Genomic DNA, 15,983 nt, shown 5'->3' on the forward strand with positions numbered 1-15,983 from the left:
CGGTAATCCGAGAGATGGCGCTGGCCGCAACTCGTTTTAGTAGTTCACGAAAAATCCGCCACATGGCGCTAGCTGTATCGGCGAGTGCGGCCACGTGACCAGCGGCGCTAAAATTCAAACATATTTTGTAAAATCGGAAAAAAATGGGAAAAAATGGGAAAAAATCGGGAATGAATCCAGGATGACGTCCCATCGGTTCTGGATCACAGGACACCTCCAGGAAGGCCAGGAGATGCAGTCATTAACGGATCAATTGATAAATTGACTCAAAATCGAAAAGAAATCAGGAAAGGAAGGCAAAGATAGAAAATATCCGGTCAACATCTGGAAACGAGTCTCAGGTCGTGCTACTCTGGCTACATGGCGTCAAAACTTACTGATATAAGAACTCACTGATCAAAAACTCGTGACACACCTTTGACATTTCATCGGAGCATATCCTCTGAATCTAAGTCAAACACAACCCTGACGTTGACGAATACTAGTGACGCCATGTAATTGTAAATATTCCTTTATTCAGGTAATTGCATTCTTGGTCTCGAAATCGAAGGCAGTCAGAGGATCAGAGGCGACAGTCTTCAGGCATGTGCAATTTTTGGGATGGACAATAGATTCAAGCAACAGCGAAGCTACATGTCAGTTTTATTTGAATATGGATGCAGCGTCTCAATGAAAAATGCAGGTTTGTTGGTTTCTGGCTCCTCCGGCATCTGGAAATCTCTAAACATTGGAATGTTCTGTATTTGTTTCAGTAGAATTGGTATGCAGAATTTCCCAGGTGATTGATGACACAATTTGTTGGCAGCTAAGGTGATTAATTAGTTCATGAGGAAATTGGAGGAATAAGAGAGAGTTGATGACAGTTTGCAATGGGTTGGATCAATTATAATACCTTCTAGTTTCATCAGTCCAGTGAAAGAACGTATTGCTATTGACACAATTGCTGAAAACTCACTAATTGAAAACTCGTGACACACCTTTGACGTTTCATCGGAGCATAGCCTCTAAATCTAAGTCAAACACAACCCTGACGTTTACGAATACTAGTGACGCCATGTAATTGTAAATATTCCTTTATTCAGGTAATTGCATTCTTGGTCTCGAAATCGAAGGCAGTCAGAGGATCAGAGGCGACAGTCTTCAGGCATGTGCAATTTTTGGGATGGACAATAGATTCGAGCAACAGCGAAACTACTTGTCAAATTTATTTGAATATAGATGCAACGTCTGGTTGGAAAATGCAGGTTTGTTGGCTTCTGGCTCCTCCAGCATCTGGAAATCTATAAACATTGGAATATTCATACTTGTTTCAGGAACAAATGCTGTTCTTTGACAGAACTTTGCACGCTATGGCCATTTTGTCGCATTTCCGAGCGAAAAAATGGAGATCTCTCGACGAGTATCCGGAATTGCTCGGTCCAGTCGACACGCTCGTGTTTCTGAGGCCGTGATATAGGTATCGTCATGTATTTTGTGTTTGAGAATCCACAGCTGCTACTTAATTCAATTTATCCAACGACCGGTCGATTAATGAGCTGATTCTTTGTTGCAGAACGTAGAATTATCAAGATATTCCGATGGTTCCGAGTTGTGTCCTGATTGAGTCGACGGATTTGAGTCGCTGCAAACAAACTGCATGAAAATAAGATTGCTGCGGACATTTGGAAAGCGAAGAATACAGCTCCTTCGGGTCGAGGAAGCACGATTAATATTTTTCGCTTTGGTTTCTTGCACATTATGAGCCCAGAAATCCGACTGTGCTCGCCAAAATGTCTCGCTTATCGAATCGATCGAGTGATAGCAAATTTTCCACTGTAATGAGCAGAGAAATTTAATTAACTCTGTAGCTTTAAGTCGTGGCTTACTTAATTCGACGGATTCATGATCTTAAGTTCGAAAATCTCGGAATAAGTTAGTTTAAAACATTTGAAACACATGCTGTATCATGCTAGCAAGATTGCAAAATCGCTGAGACCCTGGTCTTTGCTTCTATTGATTTCAGAGTCAATAATGAACTCTAGTTCCTCAAGTTCCGGCTTTTCCACATATTTGAGGCTCAGAAACGATGGAAATACCAATCCTCTGTTTAAATTAATTGACTGCTGTACTCTACTGCTTTGGGGATTCGAAAAATTGTAATACCTTGATAGCTCTTAGTCGTTGTTCAATTATGTAATCGGATTCTAGTTTTCAAGATCAAAATACATACGACTACTGCTCTGTCATCATTATTTATTATTTTCCCCTCTTCTCCTGAATCTTTCTCAAGTTTTATCTAATTTTGAACGAATTAGTGGACTTTCTTCATGTCCTGTGAGATTTTGACGCCCTGCAGCTAGAGTAACACGACCTTAGACTCGGTTCCAGATTTTGACCGAATATTTTCTATTTCTTCCTGCATTTCCTGATTTTTTTTCGATTTTTAGTCAATTTTTCAATTGATCCGTCAATGACTGCATCTCCCGGCCTTCCTGAAGGTTCCCTGTGATCCAGAACCGAAGGTACGTCATCCTACATTAATTCCTGATTTTTTTCTGATTTTTCTGATTTTTTGCGAATTTTTCCTATTTTTTCCGATATATTAAATAATGTTTGAATTTTAGCGCCGCTGGTCACGTGGCCGCACTCGCCGATACAGCTAGCGCCATGTGGCGGATTTTTCGTGAACTACTAAAACGAGTTGCGGCCAGCGCCATCTCTCGGATTATCGGCGAACTAAAAAAAGATGGCGCCACCTGCAACCCGACCACGTGGTCGAGAAACGAGTGGGGCCCGTCACGAGGCTAGACGCTTCGGTAGTTCACGAAAAATGCGCCACATGGCGCTAGCTGTATCGGCGAGTGCGGCCACGTGACCAGCGGCGCTAAAATTCAAACATTATTTAATATATCGGAAAAAATAGGAAAAATTCGCAAAAAATCAGAAAAATCAGAAAAAAATCAGGAATTAATGTAGGATGACGTACCTTCGGTTCTGGATCACAGGGAACCTTCAGGAAGGCCGGGAGATGCAGTCATTGACGGATCAATTGAAAAATTGACTAAAAATCGAAAAAAAATCAGGAAATGCAGGAAGAAATAGAAAATATTCGGTCAAAATCTGGAACCGAGTCTAAGGTCGTGTTACTCTAGCTGCAGGGCGTCAAAATCTCACAGGACATGAAGAAAGTCCACTAATTCGTTCAAAATTAGATAAAACTTGAGAAAGATTCAGGAGAAGAGGGGAAAATAATAAATAATGATGACAGAGCAGTAGTCGTATGTATTTTGATCTTGAAAACTAGAATCCGATTACATAATTGAACAACGACTAAGAGCTATCAAGGTATTACAATTTTTCGAATCCCCAAAGCGGTAGAGTACAGCAGTCAATTAATTTAAACAGAGGATTGGTATTTCCATCGTTTCTGAGCCTCAAATATCTGGAAAAGCCGGAACTTGAGGAACTAGAGTTCATTATTGACTCTGAAATCAATAGAAGCAAAGACCAGGGTCTCAGCGATTTTGCAATCTTGCTAGCATGATACAGCATGTGTTTCAAATGTTTTAAACTAACTTATTCCGAGATTTTCGAACTTAAGATCATGAATCCGTCGAATTAAGTAAGCCACGACTTAAAGCTACAGAGTTAATTAAATTTCTCTGCTCATTACAGTGGGAAATTTGCTATCACTCGATCGATTCGATAAGCGAGACATTTTGGCGAGCACAGTCGGATTTCTGGGCTCATAATGTGCAAGAAACCAAAGCGAAAAATATTAATCGTGCTTCCTCGACCCGAAGGAGCTGTAGTCTTCGCTTTCCAAATGTCCGCAGCAATCTTATTTTCATGCAGTTTGTTTGCAGCGACTCAAATCCGTCGACTCAATCAGGACACAACTCGGAACCATCGAAATATCTTGATAATTCTACGTTCTGCAACAAAGAATCAGCTCATTAATCGACCGGTCGTTGGATAAATTGAATTAAGTAGCAGCTGTGGATTCTCAAACACAAAATACATGACGATACCTATATCACGGCCTCAGAAACACGAGCGTGTCGACTGGACCGAGCAATTCCGGATACTCGTCGAGAGATCTCCATTTTTTCGCTCGGAAATGCGACAAAATGGCCATAGCGTGCAAAGTTCTGTCAAAGAACAGCATTTGTTCCTGGAACAAGTATGAATATTCCAATGTTTATAGATTTCCAGATGCTGGAGGAGCCAGAAGCCAACAAACCTGCATTTTCCAACCAGACGTTGCATCTATATTCAAATAAATTTGACAAGTAGTTTCGCTGTTGCTCGAATCTATTGTCCATCCCAAAAATTGCACATGCCTGAAGACTGTCGCCTCTGATCCTCTGACTGCCTTCGATTTCGAGACCAAGAATGCAATTACCTGAATAAAGGAATATTTACAATTACATGGCGTCACTAGTATTCGTAAACGTCAGGGTTGTGTTTGACTTAGATTTAGAGGCTATGCTCCGATGAAACGTCAAAGGTGTGTCACGAGTTTTCAATTAGTGAGTTTTCAGCAATTGTGTCAATAGCAATACGTTCTTTCACTGGACTGATGAAACTAGAAGGTATTATAATTGATCCAACCCATTGCAAACTGTCATCAACTCTCTCTTATTCCTCCAATTTCCTCATGAACTAATTAATCACCTTAGCTGCCAACAAACAGTGTCATCAATCACCTGGGAAATTCTGCATACCAATTCTACTGAAACAAATACAGAACATTCCAATGTTTAGAGATTTCCAGATGCCGGAGGAGCCAGAAACCAACAAACCTGCATTTTTCATTGAGACGCTGCATCCATATTCAAATAAAACTGACATGTAGCTTCGCTGTTGCTTGAATCTATTGTCCATCCCAAAAATTGCACATGCCTGAAGACTGTCGCCTCTGATCCTCTGACTGCCTTCGATTTCGAGACCAAGAATGCAATTACCTGAATAAAGGAATATTTACAATTACATGGCGTCACTAGTATTCGTCAACGTCAGGGTTGTGTTTGACTTAGATTCAGAGGATATGCTCCGATGAAATGTCAAAGGTGTGTCACGAGTTTTTGATCAGTGAGTTCTTATATCAGTAAGTTTTGACGCCATGTAGCCAGAGTAGCACGACCTGAGACTCGTTTCCAGATGTTGACCGGATATTTTCTATCTTTGCCTTCCTTTCCTGATTTCTTTTCGATTTTGAGTCAATTTATCAATTGATCCGTTAATGACTGCATCTCCTGGCCTTCCTGGAGGTGTCCTGTGATCCAGAACCGATGGGACGTCATCCTGGATTCATTCCCGATTTTTTCCCATTTTTTCCCATTTTTTTCCGATTTTACAAAATATGTTTGAATTTTAGCGCCGCTGGTCACGTGGCCGCACTCGCCGATACAGCTAGCGCCATGTGGCGGATTTTTCGTGAACTACTAAAACGAGTTGCGGCCAGCGCCATCTCTCGGATTACCGGCGAACTAAAAAAAGATGGCGCCACCTGCAAACCGACCACGTGGTCGAGAAACGAGTGGGGCCCGTCACGAGGCTAGACGCTTCGGTAGTTCACGAAAAATCCGCCACATGGCGCTAGCTGTATCGGCGAGTGCGGCCACGTGACCAGCGGCGCTAAAATTCAAACATTATTTAATATATCGGAAAAAATAGGAAAAATTCGCAAAAAATCAGAAAAATCAGAAAAAAATCAGGAATTAATGTAGGATGACGTACCTTCGGTTCTGGATCACAGGGAACCTTCAGGAAGGCCGGGAGATGCAGTCATTGACGGATCAATTGAAAAATTGACTAAAAATCGAAAAAAAATCAGGAAATGCAGGAAGAAATAGAAAATATTCGGTCAAAATCTGGAACCGAGTCTAAGGTCGTGTTACTCTAGCTGCAGGGCGTCAAAATCTCACAGGACATGAAGAAAGTCCACTAATTCGTTCAAAATTAGATAAAACTTGAGAAAGATTCAGGAGAAGAGGGGAAAATAATAAATAATGATGACAGAGCAGTAGTCGTATGTATTTTGATCTTGAAAACTAGAATCCGATTACATAATTGAACAACGACTAAGAGCTATCAAGGTATTACAATTTTTCGAATCCCCAAAGCAGTAGAGTACAGCAGTCAATTAATTTAAACAGAGGATTGGTATTTCCATCGTTTCTGAGCCTCAAATATCTGGAAAAGCCGGAACTTGAGGAACTAGAGTTCATTATTGACTCTGAAATCAATAGAAGCAAAGACCAGGGTCTCAGCGATTTTGCAATCTTGCTAGCATGATACAGCATGTGTTTCAAATGTTTTAAACTAACTTATTCCGAGATTTTCGAACTTAAGATCATGAATCCGTCGAATTAAGTAAGCCACGACTTAAAGCTACAGAGTTAATTAAATTTCTCTGCTCATTACAGTGGAAAATTTGCTATCACTCGATCGATTCGATAAGCGAGACATTTTGGCGAGCACAGTCGGATTTCTGGGCTCATAATGTGCAAGAAACCAAAGCGAAAAATATTAATCGTGCTTCCTCGACCCGAAGGAGCTGTATTCTTCGCTTTCCAAATGTCCGCAGCAATCTTATTTTCATGCAGTTTGTTTGCAGCGACTCAAATCCGTCGACTCAATCAGGACACAACTCGGAACCATCGGAATATCTTGATAATTCTACGTTCTGCAACAAAGAATCAGCTCATTAATCGACCGGTCGTTGGATAAATTGAATTAAGTAGCAGCTGTGGATTCTCAAACACAAAATACATGACGATACCTATATCACGGCCTCAGAAACACGAGCGTGTCGACTGGACCGAGCAATTCCGGATACTCGTCGAGAGATCTCCATTTTTTCGCTCGGAAATGCGACAAAATGGCCATAGCGTGCAAAGTTCTGTCAAAGAACAGCATTTGTTCCTGAAACAAGTATGAATATTCCAATGTTTATAGATTTCCAGATGCTGGAGGAGCCAGAAGCCAACAAACCTGCATTTTCCAACCAGACGTTGCATCTATATTCAAATAAATTTGACAAGTAGTTTCGCTGTTGCTCGAATCTATTGTCCATCCCAAAAATTGCACATGCCTGAAGACTGTAGCCTCTGATCCTCTGACTGCCTTCGATTTCGAGACCAAGAATGCAATTACCTGAATAAAGGAATATTTACAATTACATGGCGTCACTAGTATTCGTAAACGTCAGGGTTGTGTTTGACTTAGATTTAGAGGCTATGCTCCGATGAAACGTCAAAGGTGTGTCACGAGTTTTCAATTAGTGAGTTTTCAGCAATTGTGTCAATAGCAATACGTTCTTTCACTGGACTGATGAAACTAGAAGGTATTATAATTGATCCAACCCATTGCAAACTGTCATCAACTCTCTCTTATTCCTCCAATTTCCTCATGAACTAATTAATCACCTTAGCTGCCAACAAACAGTGTCATCAATCACCTGGGAAATTCTGCATACCAATTCTACTGAAACAAATACAGAACATTCCAATGTTTAGAGATTTCCAGATGCCGGAGGAGCCAGAAACCAACAAACCTGCATTTTTCATTGAGACGCTGCATCCATATTCAAATAAAACTGACATGTAGCTTCGCTGTTGCTTGAATCTATTGTCCATCCCAAAAATTGCACATGCCTGAAGACTGTAGCCTCTGATCCTCTGACTGTTTTCCATCTCGAGACCAAGAGCGCAATTACCTGAATGAAGGAGTAATTATAATGACATGTCATCATTAGTATTCGTCAACGTCAGGGTTGTGTTCGACTTCGATTCAGAGGATATGCTCCGATGAAATGTCAAAGGTGTGTCACGAGTTTTTGATCAGTGAGTTCTTATATCAGTAAGTTTTGACGCCATGTAGCCAGAGTAGCACGACCTGAGACTCGTTTCCAGATGTTGACCGGATATTTTCTATCTTTGCCTTCCTTTCCTGATTTCTTTTCGATTTTGAGTCAATTTATCAATTGATCCGTCAATGACTGCATCTCCTGGCCTTCCTGGAGGTGTCCTGTGATCCAGAACCGATGGGACGTCATCCTGGATTCATTCCCGATTTTTTCCAATTTTTTCCCATTTTTTTCCGATTTTACAAAATATGTTTGAATTTTAGCGCCGCTGGTCACGTGGCCGCACTCGCCGATACAGCTAGCGCCATGTGGCCGATTTTTCGTGAACTACTAAAACGAGTTGCGGCCAGCGCCATCTCTCGGATTATCGGCGAACTAAAAAAAGATGGCGCCACCTGCAACCCGACCACGTGGTCGAGAAACGAGTGGGGCCCGTCACGAGGCTAGACGCTTCGGTAGTTCACGAAAAATCCGCCACATGGCGCTAGCTGTATCGGCGAGTTTTTAGTTCACCAAAAATCCGCCGCACTACGCTGGCGCGGTCAGTCGACCAGACCACGTGACGTTACAATGGCGGAAAAATTCAAACATAGTTTAATTTATCGGAAAAAATAGTAAAAAATCGCAAAAATCAGAAAAAAATCGGGAATTATGTAGGATGACGTACCTTCGGTTCTGGATCACAGGGAACCTCCAGGAAGGCCGGGAGATGCAGTCATTGACGGATCAATTGAAAAATTGACTAAAAATCGAAATAAAATCAGGAAATGCAGGAAGAAATAGAAAATATTCGGTCAAAATCTGGAACCGAGTCTAAGGTCGTGTTACTCTAGCTGCAGGGCGTCAAAATCTCACAGGACATGAAGAAAGTCCACTAATTCGTTCAAAATTAGATAAAACTTGAGAAAGATTCAGGAGAAGAGGGGAAAATAATAAATAATGATGACAGAGCAGTAGTTGTATGTATTTTGATCTTGGAAACTAGAATCCGATTACATAATTGAACAACGACTAACAATAAGAGCTATCAAGGTATTACAATTTTTTGACTCCTCAAAGCAGTAGAGTACAGCAGTCAATTAATTTAAACAGAGGATTGGTATTTCCATCGTTTCTGAGCCTCAAATATCTGGAAAAGCCGGAACTTGAGGAACTAGAGTTCATTATTGACTCTGAAATCAATAGAAGCAAAGACCAGGGTCTCAGCGATTTTGCAATCTTGCTAGCATGATACAGCATATGTTTCAAATGTTTTAAACTAACTTATTCCGAGATTTTCGAACTTAAGATCATGAATCCGTCGAATTAAGCGAGCCACGACTTAAAGCTACAGAGTTAATTAAATTTTTTTGCTCATTACAGTGGAAAATTTGCTATCACTCGATCGATTCGATAAGCAAGACGTTTTGGCGAGCACAGTCGGATTTCTGGGCTCATAATGTGCAAGAAACCAAAGCGAAAAATATTAATCGTGCTTCCTCGACCCGAAGGAGCTGTAGTCTTCGTTCGATGGCCGCGCGTTTCTCCAATTCGCTATAAAATATTTCCCAAATGTAGTTTGTGGTAGCTTAGAGCATTTGGTGCAGGCCGCACTGTCGCGGCTGCGGAAGATATCACATGACATGGATCTGACACCGAGTATGGCGGATTCGAGTGTAGAGGGCGGGTGTTCTGTGCCGAGACGTCGGCTCGGTTCCACGATCGCTCTCAAAGTTTTCGGTTATAACCAAAGAGAATTGGGTGCGAGATGTGTGACAGTGTCAAGGAAAGGTTTTGCCCACGATTCACAGCCCAGTGACACCCTTCGGCTATAATGCCACTCGCTACACTCACTGCGCCCTGGAGCGAACTCCAGGCACCCGAAAAGGTAAGCATCAAACGAAATCCGACGTTCTGACAACTTCGGCTTGACTAGCATTTGTACCTAAAGGATCACAGCTTTCGAGTCTGATGCATACACGTCACACTCGCATACTTATATCAATGTTATACGCAGTACGTACGTGCAGCATAGTATACCTGGTATACTTACTTAGCTGAAGAGGTGCAGCTCTATTTACATAGTATACTTATGTACGGGTGTCATGTGCATAGTCAAAATTGAATGGGTTTACTAATTTGACATTGTTCATTGTCAAATTGTGCACTCCAGAATGGTTGTATCACGGACTTATTTGCGACACTTGCCTGCGCTAACTGCAGGTATATTATAGTCGTGTGAAAATAATTACCCCTGTTCGACTTCATCATTACGATTCCACATTGCCAACTGATTGTAAGACGTGTATTTTTCTATTCGTTTTTCAGCAACGCTCTGAGATATTACCAGAAATTGACGGAAGTATGAATGTGCCAGGCGAAGCGCGTGGATCACGTTCCAACAGTTGTGCCGATACCCACGAGATTGAACTGAAGGAATTGTCTAGGGATGGGTATGACAAGGCGTATCCTGCACAATTTGAACTACTCAAGGTCCTGGGTCAAGGATCATTCGGCAAAGTATGCAATACCAAATTACTAACCGAGCTCTCCTCACATTCTCATTATAAACATCTGACCGGCAAGAGTCTTTTTTCTGAACTCGCATTATTCTCCTAGGTTTAGATCCAAACAGCTTATTTCCACAACATCTTTTACTCGGCTCTGACTAGCAAACGTGTATACATATTGTAGATGATTTCAATAAAAGTAGATATCGGTATTATAACGAAAAGAAAAATATACCCGGTTTTACGATAATTGATAACGATACGTTCGTTCCGTGTGTAGGTATTTCTGGTGCGAAAAATTGTTGGCAAAGATGGTGGACATCTCTACGCCATGAAGGTTTTGAGAAAGGCTACGCTCAAAGGTATTCATACGACTACGTCTTTTTTTCTAATTCCGCAGTCCCCGATACCAATTGTTTTTGGGTTGAGACGTCGATTACTTTTACGTTGACACAATAGCTTTCATGCGATATAATGTATTTCAGTACGAGACAGGGTGAGGACAAAAATGGAACGTAATATACTCGTAGACGTCGAACACCCGTTCATAGTAAGGTTGCATTATGCTTTTCAAACAGAGGGTAAACTATACCTCATTCTGGATTTTTTACGTGGAGGCGACTTATTCACCAGACTGTCCAAGGAGGTACGTACACATTTGTATCATGTACAGAATAGCCGGTAAGTAATAGGTATGGGTACGATCGTGATGCAGAGCAAATTATCAGCACTGCGAGCCCATCGCTGATACACCAGTATCGTTTCTAATATCAGGTCATGTTCACGGAGGACGATGTCAAGTTCTACTTGGCCGAACTCGCTCTCGCCCTAGGCCATATTCACAGTCTCGGCATCATCTACAGGGACCTTAAGCCGGAAAAGTTCGTTTTTACCTATTTTTTAACTCGACATATTCGCTCGTAGGCAATGGGCGGATCAATGTATATTATTTTTCTTGCCCATATCATGCAGCATACTACTCGACGCAGATGGCCACATTTCGTTGACCGACTTTGGATTGAGCAAGCAACCCCTAGACGATACAAAAACCTACTCTTTCTGCGGCACCGTAGAATACATGGCTCCGGAGGTCGTGAACCGCAAGGGACACTCATTCGCCGCTGACTGGTGGAGCTTTGGTGTTCTAATGGTACGCCCAGGTCGCTCGAACGCGTGCACCTGACAATACCGATAGATTAAATTAGTTGTACCGTCAAGCTCACCGCTGCAGGTATAACGATCGGTGTTGTAATAATTATTCAAGTTTGAACCGACGGTAATATTCCATACACATACCGATATCATGCGTACATTGGTATACGTGTACACACGAACATGCACACGTATCGGCTCGCTGTTCGAAAGGGTTCGATCATTTGAAAAGTGACTATGTTTTTTTCAGTTCGAAATGCTTACGGGCGCTCTGCCATTCCAAGGAGCGAATCGCAAGGAAACGATGACACAGATCCTGAAGGCAAAATTAGGAATGCCGAACGGAATATCAACCGAGGCCCAAGCCCTACTTCGGGTTCTGTTCAAGAGAAATCCGGCGAACAGACTGGGATCCGGTAATAATACTTGTCGATATCGACACAATAGGCAGTGCCATCTCACTGCGGTCAATCCCCGCTCTTGCCTGCTACAGCCATTGCAGTACCTACAGTAAAGTTCGTTTATACCATACCTATAAAATGATAGTTTGGAACTCGACTCGAATGACCAGATAGATAGCCCCTAAGTTCGGTTCACTAAAAATCACCCAGCGGATGTCTTGTGATCATCGTCCATTCGCGATACCTCACGTCACGAGCTTACGTTATCAACCGATATTTTTCTGCGTTGCAGGTGGCGTGGACGAGATAAAAAGCCATACGTTTTTCACCTCGATTGAATGGGAGGCTTTGTTTTTGAAGAAAGTGAAACCACCGTTCAAGCCCACCGTACGAAGAGAGGACGAAGCCTTTTACTTCGACAGCGAGTTTACCTGTAAAACCCCGAAAGGTAAAGTACGCTCAGACGCATACGTAATACGTCGTAGTTAACATTCAGTGTCGGAGGTAAAACTCCTCTGGCGATCTAAACTTTCGATCGTATAAATGTAGTCCAGCTAATTGTAGTGTTTGGAAAATATTATACTTCGATGTCGAGAAATATTTCATCAACTATCAACTTACAACGTACCTATGTTCTTACGTTCACTCCATTGATCGCAGATTCCCCCGGGGTGCCACCAAGTGCCAACGCTCACGAATTATTTCGAGGGTTTAGCTTCATCGCTCCTTGTCTCCTAGACGAACGTACGAAAACGCCGAGTGGAATGCCGCCAACTGCCACGACGTCGTCGATAGCGCCGCAAGTATCGGCTACCCATACGACCGCGCCGACATCGAATGTCGTTGGCGGAGAGTTGCAGTCCAACGCGGTATCTAGATATACGAATCGTAGCACAATAACCGACGAGTATGACCTCAAGGAGGCAATCGGCAAAGGTAGTTACAGCGTTGTCTATCGCGCCGTACACAAGTGCACGAGGACGGAATACGCCGTAAAGGTAACGAGTCATGCTCAACGTACTTTTCACCTTCAAAGTTCCTCCCGATTTGTCACCGTCATCACTCTCTATGCATCGTCCATATTTGATAAGCCATATTTTGGTGGGGTCCTCCAAAAACGCAGGTGATCGATAAATCGAAGAGGGATCCGTCCGAGGAAATTGAAATACTGCTGCGGTACGGGAGGCATCCACACATAGTTTCGTTGCGCTCGGTACACGAGAACGAGGGACGGGTTTACCTCGTTCTCGATTTGCTCCGTGGCGGTGAGCTCCTCGATCGTATCCTGGAGCGGCGAAATCTAACCGAAAGAGAGGCTGCCGAGGTAACGCACACGATCGCCGGCGTTGTACAGTATCTCCACGAGAACGGGGTACGTTGCTTCGTTGCATCACGGAATGATAGCTCTCGGAATTGATGTATTATGGATGGTTTCACATCGGCCGCAGGTTGTTCATCGGGACTTGAAACCGTCCAACATATTGTACGCGAAGGAAGGGAGCGATCCCACCACTCTCTGCATTTGTGATTTGGGTTTCGCTAAGCAACTACGTGCCGAGAACGGTCTGCTAATGACTCCGTGCTACACTGCGAATTTCGTAGCACCAGAAGTATTAAAAAGACAGGGTTACGACGCCGCCTGCGACATATGGTCACTCGGGGTCCTGCTCTACATCATGCTCTCCGGGTGGGTATAAACTTGTACTTTACCATTGGCATTTTTTCATTTTGCACGCCTTGCACGCGAAGCGGCAGAGATTGGGCTCTATTATCGGTCGACGATAAAATATCCCATCTATCGATTCGAATCATTGCCACTGAATAATTCAACACTTGTGCAATGAAACAGAGCCACCGATACCAGCGGTACAAGGCGTGCACGCCTGGTTTTACCATTTTTTCTTTCCTTTCTTTTTCTCTCTTTCTTTTTTCTTCCTCTTCCTTTCTTTCTCTTTACTGACATTTTACCATGAATTTGGGATCCCGATGGCGCAGGTGTATTCCATTCGCCAACAGCCCAGGGGACAGCGCGAAAGAGATTCTGGATCGGATTGGGCCGGGTCTCGTGGACGTCGAGAGCGGGGCGTGGACCGTGGTATCCAAAGAGGCCAAGGAGTTGGTCAGAAGAATGCTCCACTTAGACCCTGCTAAGCGTCCCACCGCGTCCGCTATTCTACAGTACCCTTGGATAGCTAACCGTCATCGTCTGCCCCACAAATTCCTGCCCCCCGTCACCAGGGATCTTCGTAGCCTCAAGGTCGGTGGCAATGTTTACATAGACTCATCAACGCCGCTTCTCACCTCCTGTTGTTCGGTATACTTGCAGACTGCCGTTGCGGCGACTTATAAGGCCATATCCAGTAGCCCTCGATCCCCGCATATCGGTCCGATTGTTCTTTCCGAGCTAGCCCGACGAAGGACCCAGGCCAAGCCGGCGACTGCGACCGGTCTCGTCGGTACCTCCGAATAATTATAATAGCTAAGTACGTACCGCGATCCTCGTATATGTATGTATGTATTTAATTATATTTTGAAAATAAAAGCATAGGAAATATGTAATGTTCTTCGGTGCAACTTTGTTATTCGATGCCCTCGGGAGTTCGAGCCCCGCCGAAAAATCGTTCGTCAACGATCTGCAAAAAAGGGAGGAAGATACCTAGCGGTGACGCCCCATGTTATACGCACACAAAGCCGAACAGCATACATTGAAATCTAGCGAACAGGTGGAGCTTTCCATTATCGATGGATAGCCGACATTGTTTTCATGGCAACACCCGACTTTTATTCAATTATCGATTTATTTATTTATCTGTTCATTCGTTCGTTTATTCATTTAATCATTAGTTAATTAATTCATTTATAATTACTTCAATTAGCTGCGACGTTCAATGCGTCCCAATTCAATTATTCGTCTGTATATATATATATATATATATATAATAAATGTATATATATATATATATATCTAAATGCAGTAGGTACGATCGAGGATCGGCCAATGACGAGAGATGGTTTACAACCGACTACAGAGCTCCGCAGGGGTATGGAGACAATGACATCGGCTGCGAACGAAAACTCGAACAGGAGAATAAAATGAAGAAGCAACAAAACGAGACGAAGAGTAATGAAATGGAGTGGAAAATAACGACGATAATTAATTAGCTGTATACAAACAAACTCCGCTTCGTCGTATGAATTATATTCTAACAATTGAAAATTGCCGATGACGTCTCGTCATTTCTTGACTTTATGCGACATTGGATTTCAGGAAGACAAATGCGCGATATTTGATATAACTATACGTAATATGTATACATTAATATTACAACACATGCCGTTTGCGACGGTGAAAACAGTTTTGTACAAGTATGATGATAAAGTTTGTCATCCATTGATATACATACACAAGTGTCTCGATAATAAAAGTAAACCGGTTTTACCTATATTTGATACAAATATACCGTTTATTCGACTAAAAAATTCGTTTGGGTAGGCAACGATAATGATGACAATAATAATAATAATAATAATAATAATAATAATAATAATAATCATAGTGGTGGTAGTAGCAGCAGCAGCAGCAGCATATTACTACTAATAATAATAATAACGATGATGATGATGATGGTAATAATATTGATAATGCCGATAATAATGACAATAATAATAATAATAATAATAATGATAATGATGATAATAGTAGTAGTAGTAGTAGTAGGAGTAGTAGTAGTAGTAATCACTATACAAAGATGGATAGACAGATCGATAACGATCGTGATGACGACGACGAGGACGATGATAATCAAAGTAGCGGTACATTAACGTAATGAGATCAGAAATGGGTTGAGGGTGTCGTAAGGTAAATACAAGTATCTATAATTTTGTAAGCCTACATATGACGAAAGGAACAGATTATAGGAGCACGCGGTGCACGGAGCATATCGGTTTTCTTATTTTTTCTCCCCGTTTATCGCCGGTTCGATCGTGTCGGTGCGTTGCAAAGTTCGCGTTTCAATGTCCATCCGGAGCGCGGTACCCGTCCCAGACGCGACGGACCTCTGACCAGACCATACTTCCAGAGTATCGTTA

General features: G+C 42.4%; 1 protein-coding gene across 3 annotated transcripts; it reads left to right on the forward strand.

Annotated features, from left to right (window-relative positions):
- The first annotated feature begins 9,464 nt into the window (after positions 1–9,464).
- LOC105684743 (ribosomal protein S6 kinase 2 beta) lies at positions 9,465–15,339 on the forward strand. 3 transcript variants are annotated; one of them, XM_048656235.1, is made up of 14 exons: positions 9,465–9,719; positions 9,849–10,054; positions 10,160–10,351; positions 10,622–10,703; positions 10,827–10,987; positions 11,116–11,222; positions 11,314–11,491; positions 11,744–11,909; positions 12,187–12,342; positions 12,555–12,892; positions 13,018–13,266; positions 13,343–13,581; positions 13,890–14,151; positions 14,221–14,457. In XM_048656235.1, exons 3-14 carry the CDS (start codon positions 10,196–10,198, stop codon positions 14,362–14,364), a joined length of 2,238 nt encoding a protein of 745 aa, XP_048512192.1. In that variant the 5' UTR covers positions 9,465–9,719; positions 9,849–10,054; positions 10,160–10,195; the 3' UTR covers positions 14,365–14,457. The 3 variants fall into 3 exon arrangements, with proteins under 3 accessions (XP_048512192.1, XP_012253786.2, XP_012253785.2); XM_012398363.4 differs by lacking the exon at positions 9,849–10,054 and adding an exon at positions 14,870–15,339 and having other exon boundaries at positions 9,466–9,719; positions 14,221–14,377; XM_012398362.4 differs by lacking the exon at positions 9,849–10,054 and having other exon boundaries at positions 9,466–9,719.
- Positions 15,340–15,983: the final 644 nt, after the last annotated feature.

Source organism: Athalia rosae, chromosome 5 (genome assembly GCF_917208135.1).
Source record: "Athalia rosae chromosome 5, iyAthRosa1.1, whole genome shotgun sequence".
Classification (NCBI taxonomy): Eukaryota; Metazoa; Arthropoda; class Insecta; order Hymenoptera; family Athaliidae; genus Athalia; species Athalia rosae.

What these genes read in the sequence shown, in the direction of transcription:
- LOC105684743 (XM_012398363.4), top strand. Translation starts at nt 9,666, where the DNA reads ATGCCACTCGCTACACTCACTGCGCCCTGGAGCGAACTCCAGGCACCC. An exon ending in TCACCAGACTGTCCAAGGAG is followed by an intron (nt 10,988 to 11,115) that starts GTACGTACACAT and finishes TTCTAATATCAG; the next exon opens with GTCATGTTCACGGAGGACGA. An exon ending in GGACGGAATACGCCGTAAAG is followed by an intron (nt 12,893 to 13,017) that starts GTAACGAGTCAT and finishes CCAAAAACGCAG; the next exon opens with GTGATCGATAAATCGAAGAG.